This window comes from Myotis daubentonii, chromosome 2 (assembly GCF_963259705.1).
Source record: "Myotis daubentonii chromosome 2, mMyoDau2.1, whole genome shotgun sequence".
NCBI classification, from domain to species: Eukaryota; Metazoa; Chordata; class Mammalia; order Chiroptera; family Vespertilionidae; genus Myotis; species Myotis daubentonii.
Genome location: NC_081841.1, coordinates 55,445,867 through 55,454,730, shown reverse-complemented (window position 1 = coordinate 55,454,730; position 8,864 = coordinate 55,445,867). Strand labels below are relative to the sequence as shown.

The window sequence follows — 8,864 nt, the reverse complement described above, 5'->3', positions numbered from 1 at the left end:
CCCCGGCAATGGAAGCTCCCAGCCTCTCCTTTTTGTCTTTTTTATTCTGGGATTTATTTACCTTCTACAATTGAAACTTTGTAGCCTTGAGAGGAGCTCAGAGCCTGCCAGAGCTGGATGGAGGGAAGCTTGGCTTCCTCCATCACCAGGGGCAACCTAGCCTCCTACTCGCTCCAGCTCCATGGCCACTGCCGGCTGAAAGCAGGTATCTGGGGTTTATTTTCCTTCTATAATTGAAACTTTGTTGCTTTGAGTGGAGCTCAGAGCTGGGCCATGGCAGGAAGGAAGCTTGGCTTCCTCCATCCTTGGGGCAACCAAGCCTCCTGCTTGCTCCAGCTCCGTGGCTGCTGGCCACCATCTTGGTTGGGTTAATTTGCATATAGTTGCTCTGATTGGCTGGTGGGTGTGGCTTAAGGCATAGCGAAGGTATGGTCAATTTGTATGTTTGCCTTCTATTAGTGTAGATATGCACACTGTCTTCTGAGACAGTGTTTATAAGCAACAACCCACCAATATAACTAGTACCCACATCTTGACTTTTAAATATTGTTATTATCTGAAATGAACCTGAGATTCTTGGAGAAATGGCTGTCTTACTCAGGGCTAGATCAAAAAAAGTAAGAGAGCTTAAATTACTTTGTTATAGGGATGTACTCAAAAACTTAAAAGTACAGATAAACAAAGTTCAGAAGCTAAGTAAATGAGGTTCCAACTTACCATATTTGAATAATTTATTTATCAACATAAATGCAAATATTAATGGATTATAACTTATTGAGTAAACTAAGAATATTTTAATCAATTCTGCTTTACAATCAATAATAATATACACTGGAAAAATATTGTCTTTTATAGTAAAACTAGAGGCCTGGTGCACAGATTTGTGCTCCAGTGGGGTCACTCAGCCTGGCCTGCACCCTCAGGCAATCTGGGACCCCTTAGGGGATATCGGAGAGCTAGTTTCTGCCCGATCCCCACAGGCCAGGACAAAGAACCCCACCAGTGCATGAATCCATACACTGGTCCGCTAGTATGCATATAAGATCTTTGGTTAATCTCTTCCCTCCCTTGCCCCTTCCCCTTTCAGTCTGAGATTCATCAGTCTGCTCCATGTTTCCATGCCTATGCATTGAGCATCTGCCCCCTGGTGGTCATTGTGCATTATAGCTACCAGGCAGTGGGCTGGTCGGCCAGTCACTTAGGCTTTTATATATATAGATATACTATTTGATATAGAAGTAATGTTTAAGTTAGCAAACTATCAATGGATGCTGAAACTAGTGGATGAAAATTTCATGAGAAACAGGATATTTACATGGTCTTAAAATATCTCCTAACAAATTATATATTATTACATGAAGAAAATAGTAGTTTTGTAGTGTAGACAGATCTGGAAGAGACCACCTTAACCAAATAGTCAGTTTACCATCACCAGTGGAAAAACCAACATTATATGGCTCTTGATAATATGGAATAACAGGGATCTAACATCACTTCTATTTTATTCTTGCAAAAAATCAAAACCTCAAACTAACCTTGAAGACAAAATCATATGAGCTCAAATAACATGTGCTCTTCAAAAATTTCAAAACAATAAGGTGTAAGATAGGATGAGAGGCTGTTCTAGGTTAAGTGAACTAAACAGAAATGAGAACTAAATGCTAGATTATACTGGATCTGAAGAAAATAAAAAAAAATAAAAAAGACATTACTGGGAAAAGGTATCAAATTTTAATATGGCTATAGATTAGAAAATATATCCATACCAGAGTTTATGATTTTGACCATTATACTTTGGTTAAACAATGTAATGATCTCAGAAAAAATACCCTGAGGTAGTGAAGTAGGTGGGCATAAAGTGATACAATGTATAGCTTACCATTTAATGGTTTAGAAAAAAATGTATATGTATAGTATAAAAAGTACAAAAAGTATACACATGTATTATATACTCTGTACTGCACAAAGTATAAAAAGTATATACCCGTAGTGTATATAGTATATAAAGTATATATATGTGCATATATATGAGAGGGAGGAAAAGATAATGATATGATAAATCATAAAATATAAGCAATTATGACTCTAGATAAAGGGAATATGGAGTACTTTTAATGTTTTAGGAACATTTAAGTTTAAATTTAAAAAATGTTTCATAAATAGGATTTCACTGGTGGGGTCCCTTGGCCTGGGTGTGTTCATGGGAGGTTGGCCACCAGGGAGGAGCCAGAATTGGGGAAGGGTGCCACTCACACTCATCCAGGCCCTCTGCGCAAGCTGCGTGGAGTCAGGAGAGGCTCAATGTGGGAGCCCATGGCCACCAGGAGCCAGCTCCTGTGTTGAGCGTCTGCCACCTGGTGGTCAGTGTGCATCTTAGTGACTGGTCATTCCACTTGTTCCACTGTAACAGTCAGGCTTTGATTATATAGGCTAGAGGCCCTGTGCACGAATTCATGCACCAGTGGGTTCCCTTGGCCTGGCATGCAGGATCGGGTTGAAACTGGCTCTCTGACATGCCCTGAGGGATCCCAGATTTTGAGAGGGTACAGGCCAGGCTGAAGGACTGCACTGGTGCATGATCAGGGTCAGGGAGGGATGCGCGAGGTTGGCCAGCTTGGGAGGGACTGTGGGAGGGCTCAAGGGCTTGTCTGGCCAGTCTCACTCCGTCCCGATTAGCTGGACCCCAGCATCAAGCTAACCTACCAGTCGGAGGGTCTGCCCCCTGGTGGTCAGTGCACATCATAGTGAGCAGTTGAGCGGCCTTAGTGTATCATTAACATATTATGCTTTGATTGGTTGAATGGCTGACCAGTCAACAGGACACTTAGCACATTAGGCTTTTATTATATAGGATTGAATTGGAAGATGGAAGAGCCTTTATAACTCTACCTTCATCATGGTCAGCCCACATTATGGAAATCCTTGTATTGTTAGGAGAGGAGATTGAAGAGTAAGATGAGTTGATAGAATGTGTTACTAACAAGAATAACATTGATTGCATAGTTGATGTACTTGATAGTGCTTTTTAGTTACAGCGGTTCTCAACCTGTGGGTCGCGAACAATGAAAATCTATCTTGCATATCAAATAGTTACATTACTATTCATAACAGTAGCAAAATTACAGTTATGAAGTAGCAACAAAAATAATTTTATGGTTGGGGGTCACCACAACATGAGGAACTGTATTAAAGGGTCGCAGCATTAGGGAGGTTGAGAACCACTGGTAGAAGAATCACAAGGAATTAAAGAAGTCTATGTTCCAGTGACTGTGCCAGCTGTTAATCCAGGAATACAGGTTGATAAACTGCTAAATGCAAAGCTGAGAAAAATCAAATGCTAGCATTTAGTGGCTGATTTTCTACTCATTCCTGAGAAGTAAGCCTTAACGCAACCAGAATTGAGGCTTGCAGAGAAAATGTGACACAGGCACGAGAACATTGTATATATGTTGCATGTCAAAGGGTGAACTAACAAGAATGATACAAGTCTGTATAGAATAAATACAGCACTCTCTAGCACCAGTTCAGTCCCCAGCGGACCAGGTTTCAGGCCACCTCTGTGGACACAGACTCCAGACCTGCCTTCATGGACCAATGTCCCAGACTTCCCATATGCATGGAATCAGATGTCAAGCCTAACTCAGTGGACCCAGGCTCCAGGCACATTCATGTGGATCCAGGCACCAGATCAGCCCCTTTGGACCTAGGCAGCTGGCCCACCCACTTGCTGAATCATCCAAAAACCCAGTCCACCCAAGGACTCCAGCAGCAAGCCCACCCATGGACTCCACCAGATGGCAAGTCCAGAACCTCTGGGTGGGCTGACTGGTGAAGAATTTTACCTGCCAAAGCCAGTTGTAAGGACAGGAAGAGGTGCCTACTTCTTCAAATATACAGACACTAATGAAGGCCACAAGGATTATAAATAATCAGGGAAACATAACACAACAAAAGGAAAAAAATATTAGTAAGTAACCTTAAAGAAATGGAGTTACTATTAGTTGCTTTCTTTCATTTCAAACTATAATAAGTCTACCCCTGTACATCTTTCATTTCCAATTTAAAAGGATGCTACTTTTCAACCCTGAGTCAAATTTTAATACTTCAAATATTAGTTACATTATCATTGTTTTGTATTTATTTGTTGCTATAATACTTAAAGTTCCACATGTAAAGGACATTGGAGTAATACTATTAGGCTTAGTTTCTTGGCTCCCACTCTTATTATTTTCTTCAATTTTACAAATGGATAGATTTTATAGGAATTATTTAAATTAAGTAATTAAATTATTTAATTGTTTTGCAACTATATCAACTGTAATAGTTGTATTCACTAATTATTAACTTGTCATTAAATTAAACAAATTAGTAAATGTAACAATTACTTTGGTCTTCATAATGGACATTTTAGAATCTCTTGTGCAGATTTCTTTATTCAGGTATATCTTATAGTTGATTTCAGTACATAAGAGCTCTTTGGTGAATGCGCCATGAAATTATTTTGTAATAAATATGCTTCAAAGTTGCCAGGGAAATGACAACTGCAATTATATCTCATCTTCTTTCTCTTTATCAAACCATAAAATATTAAATATGTTGCAATAGGACAGATTATGGTGTATAAAATCCAGTACCTAAATTCTGAAATGTTTAGACAACTTAATTTTTTCTTTGATGTCAATAAAGCAATTTAATAAACACACATAATAACAAAGAGTGTATTATGTCAGTGAGATATCCCTACTGCTATGCCAATTTATATGCTTTATTTAGTGTCTTTTCTCACCCCTCCACCACCAAAACTACACTTCTACTTGAAAGGTAGTGTATTGTAGAGGAAGGAACATGACTTGAAATAAAAATTCAGACTATGTTATTTGTTACCTATGATATATTTGTCAATTTACTCAGTCTTCTGTCCACGTTTTGATACAACTAAAACATATTTATAGAATTGGTAAAGGAATTAAGAATAATGTTTGAAAAGAGTTTGATGTTTGGGTTTATCCTATATAATAAAAGAGTTAATATACTACTTAGACCGAACAGCAGAACGACCGTCTGGACGACCTTCCGGATAAGTCAGGGCTGTGAGGGCCGGCCAAGGCTGGGAGGGGCTTAGAGGGCTGGATGAGGCTGCCAGGAATGGCTGGGGTTGCGAGGGGCAGCAGGGGCAGTTGGGGCTTTGAGGGCCGAGACCCTTGCACGAATTTTGTGCATTGGGCCTCTAGTCTATATAATAAAAGCCTAAGTGACCATTATGGCAGAATGACCAGAATGACTGGTGGCTATGATGCTCATTGACCACCAGGGGGCAGACGCTTAATGCAGGAGGTGTCCCCTGGTGGTCATTGAGTTCCCACAGGGGGAGCACAGCACAGCCAAATGCCAGGCTCAGGGCTGGTGAGAGGAGCGGTGGTGGTGGGAGCCTCTGCAGCCACCGCAGTAGTGCTAAGGAACAGCAAACCAAGTGGTAAGGAGTGAGGGGTCCTGGACTGTGAGAGCAGCGGGCCTCTAGTTATTAAATAAAATAAGGGTTACTTAAATGTAGCACAGTGAAATTGGTAGTTCTAAAAGGGCAGTTATTTTCAAAATTCTGTCCATAGAAGTAATATAAAAGATTATTTAATTGCATTTTCAAAGCTCACATTTCATAAATAAATAGTCCCTATATATCTATGCTTCTTTTTCTATTTAGTTTGTTAAATTATCTTGTTGATTAGCTATTACATATAAGTAACATCATATGGTATTTGTCTTTGTCTGACCGGCTTATTTCACTTAACATAATTTCCAGTTCCACAGCTATCAGAGGGGAGAGCAGTTGGGAAGCTGGGTGAAAAAAGATGAAGAGATTGAGCACCCGCCCCCCCCCAAAAAAAATATATATACATATACATATATATATGTATATATATATTTCCTTCTTTCCTTCCTTCCTTCCTTCCTTCCTTCCTTCCTTCCTTCCTTCCTTCCTTCCTTCCTTCTTTCCTTCCTTCCTTCCTTCCTTCCTTCCTTCCTTCCTTCCTTCCTTCCTTCCTTCCTTCCTTCCTTCCCTCCCTCTTTCTTATTGTCCTTCATTCCTTCCTATCAACCTTCCTTCCTTCTTTTTTCAAACTCTAAGTTCTTCAGTTTAGGAATATTTTCTTCAGTTGTCCCCTTGATCATAATTCCTATAATTATTCCCTTTTGTAGTTCCCTTTCTCCCTATTTTCGCCAGTTGAATATCCATGATATCTTCTTAAATCATTCAGTAATCTTATCTTGATGTGAATAGTTATCTTATTTCATAAGCATTTAAAATTTGGTGTTCCAGTTCACTCTTGTGCACCTATTCTAATTTTAAAACCCATAAGAGGTGACATTATGCTTAAATTTATTTTAAATCAAATATATGCCTTTTTCAGTGAATTTCTCTCATGAATATACATAAATTGCAAATACCATAGTCACCCCTGATCTGTAATTCCACTTTTTGTGATATCAGTTCCTGTGGTCAACTGTGGTTTGCAAATATTAAATGGAAAATTACAGAAATAAACAATCCATATGATTTAAATTACTCATGTTCTGAGTACTGTCATGAAATCTCATGCCATCCATCTTTGTCCCGTCTGGACCTGAATTATCCTTCTGTCCACACTGTATGTGCTACCTGCTCATTATCACCAAGTAGCCATCTAAGTTACCAGATCGACCATTGAGGTATTGCAGTTCTCATGTTCAAGTAACTCTTATTTTATTTACTAATAGCTCCAAAGGATAAAAGTAGTGATGCTGGCAATTGAGTATCCCAAAGAAAAGCTGTAAAGTCATTCTTTTAAGTGAAAAGGTATGTATGCATAGGAAAACCCCCACAGTATGTATAGGGTTCAGTACTACCTCAGGTTTCAGGCATCTACTGAGGTGTTGGAACATATCCCCTCTATATATGGGGGACTGCTGTACATCTTATTAGTGATCATGAACATGTTTCTACTTCTTCAATTCTGATTATTCCCAAATTCCCACTTTTTTATCTTCACTTCCACTTTGCTATATTCATTATTTTAATTAGCTTGGAATGTCTTATTTGATTTAACTTATTTTAATACATCTTTGCTGTTGCTGTTTTCTAATTTTTATTTGACTCTCAGATTTATAATATTAACTTTCATAAATTTGTCTTAGAGATAAAACCTAGTAATGTTACTACATAACGTATCTTCTATATAATTTATATACTTTTAAATTTCATTATTTTTTTTTTACAGAGCACTGACAAAAAGACTAGGTCAGAAATGGAGGCAAGTTGAATTACTTGGAATATATATTTTATAGGTTCACAATGAACAAAATCATGATGTATGAGCTTGGTTTGAAAGAAGAGGAGGGAGTTTGATTAAGGTGAGATGCAGTATTAATGCCTTTGAGAAGAACACTATGAGTGAATTATAGGCACGAAGCAATGAAATAAATTAGAAGCTGTTAACTATTTAGAAGACTTTCTTCTTTCATTTTACTCTGATTCATCCAAATTTCTATTTCGTTGAGAGAAATATTACCCTTTTTACAAAGTCATTGAAAGCTTGTTTCACTTGCTTATTCCTCAGGGTGTAAATGAAGGGGTTCAACAAGGGTGCCACAGAAGTAGTGAGCACTGAGACACCTTTATTTATGGCCACCTCATCCTTTGCTGAGGGCTTGATGTAGATGAAGATGCAGCTACCATAGGTGATGGAGACCACAATCATGTGGGACGAGCATGTAGAAAAGGCCTTTTTTCTTTGTTGGACGGAGGGGAATCTCAAAATTGTCCTAATGATGTATGTGTAGGACAGAAACACACACACGAGGGTGATAATGAGAGCAAATACAGCCACAAGGATAACCATTTGTTCAATTACCCATGTATCTGAGCATGAGATCTTTAGGAGGGGACCTGCATCACAGCTAAAATGATCAATGGCATTGGAGTCACAGAATTCAAGCTGGAGGCCCAAGCTAAGGGGTGGGAGAATGATCATCAAGCCAGACAGCCAACAGCAGAGGATTAATAAGGTACATACCCTATTGTTCATGATGGTCATGTAATGAAGCGGTTTACAGATAGCAACATAGCGGTCATAGGACATGGCTGCCAGGAGAAAAAATTCTGTTGCTCCAAAGAAAATAACAAAAAATATTTGGCTTGCACAAGCATTATAGCTAATGGTATTATCCCCAGTTGATATACTGTACAAGAATCTAGGAATGCAGACAGTGGTAAATGAAACTTCTAAGAAGGAAAAATTTCTGAGAAAAAAGTACATAGGAGTTTTCAGATGGGAGTCCAGCAGTGTGAGGGTGATAATAGTCAGGTTCCCTGTCACACTGAATATGTAGGTGAGAAATAGAAAGACAAAAAGCAGAATTTGTAGTTGGGGGTCATTTGTTAGTCCCAGCAGGATAAACGTTGTTACTGGTGTGTGGTTTCTCATCACTGACTTTTGAAATCCACCCAATCCGCATGTAAAAATAAGAGATTTTTATGATGACATAGGTATTCAAGTTCTGTAGCAAAAGACGCTATTGAAAAACCAAGAAAAGCAGTCAACATTTATTTTCTCCTTTCTCATCATAATCAATATTGCCACTATTCCAGTAAACTTCCAGAATATTACTTGTATGAGCAAGAGATTATTCCTTCAGGATTCCTGTTATTGTTAAATAATCCAACTTTTTCTCAGATCATTATTTACTCCTCAAAATTTATAAATACAGTTTAGTATAATTCATTATATGAATTGGATTTACAAATAAGTTAGGAAAAGTGATGATATTGCTTAAGCCTTCTTTATCCAAGATAAACCTTAGATATAGGACATATCCAGATGATTATGAAC

The 8,864-nt window shown here is 38.4% G+C and overlaps 1 protein-coding gene across 1 annotated transcript; it reads right to left on the bottom strand.

The window, feature by feature from the left end:
- Nucleotides 1-7,520: 7,520 nt before the first annotated feature.
- On the bottom strand, nucleotides 7,521-8,459 carry LOC132226137 (olfactory receptor 6C2). Its single transcript, XM_059680998.1, has one exon. The coding sequence runs from the start codon at nucleotides 8,457-8,459 to the stop codon at nucleotides 7,521-7,523; it is 939 nt and encodes a 312-aa protein (XP_059536981.1).
- Between the last annotated feature and the right edge of the window lie 405 nt (nucleotides 8,460-8,864).

Coding starts and splice junctions, on each gene's coding strand:
- LOC132226137 (XM_059680998.1), bottom strand. CDS start 8,459: ATGAGAAACCACACACCAGTAACAACGTTTATCCTGCTGGGACTAACA.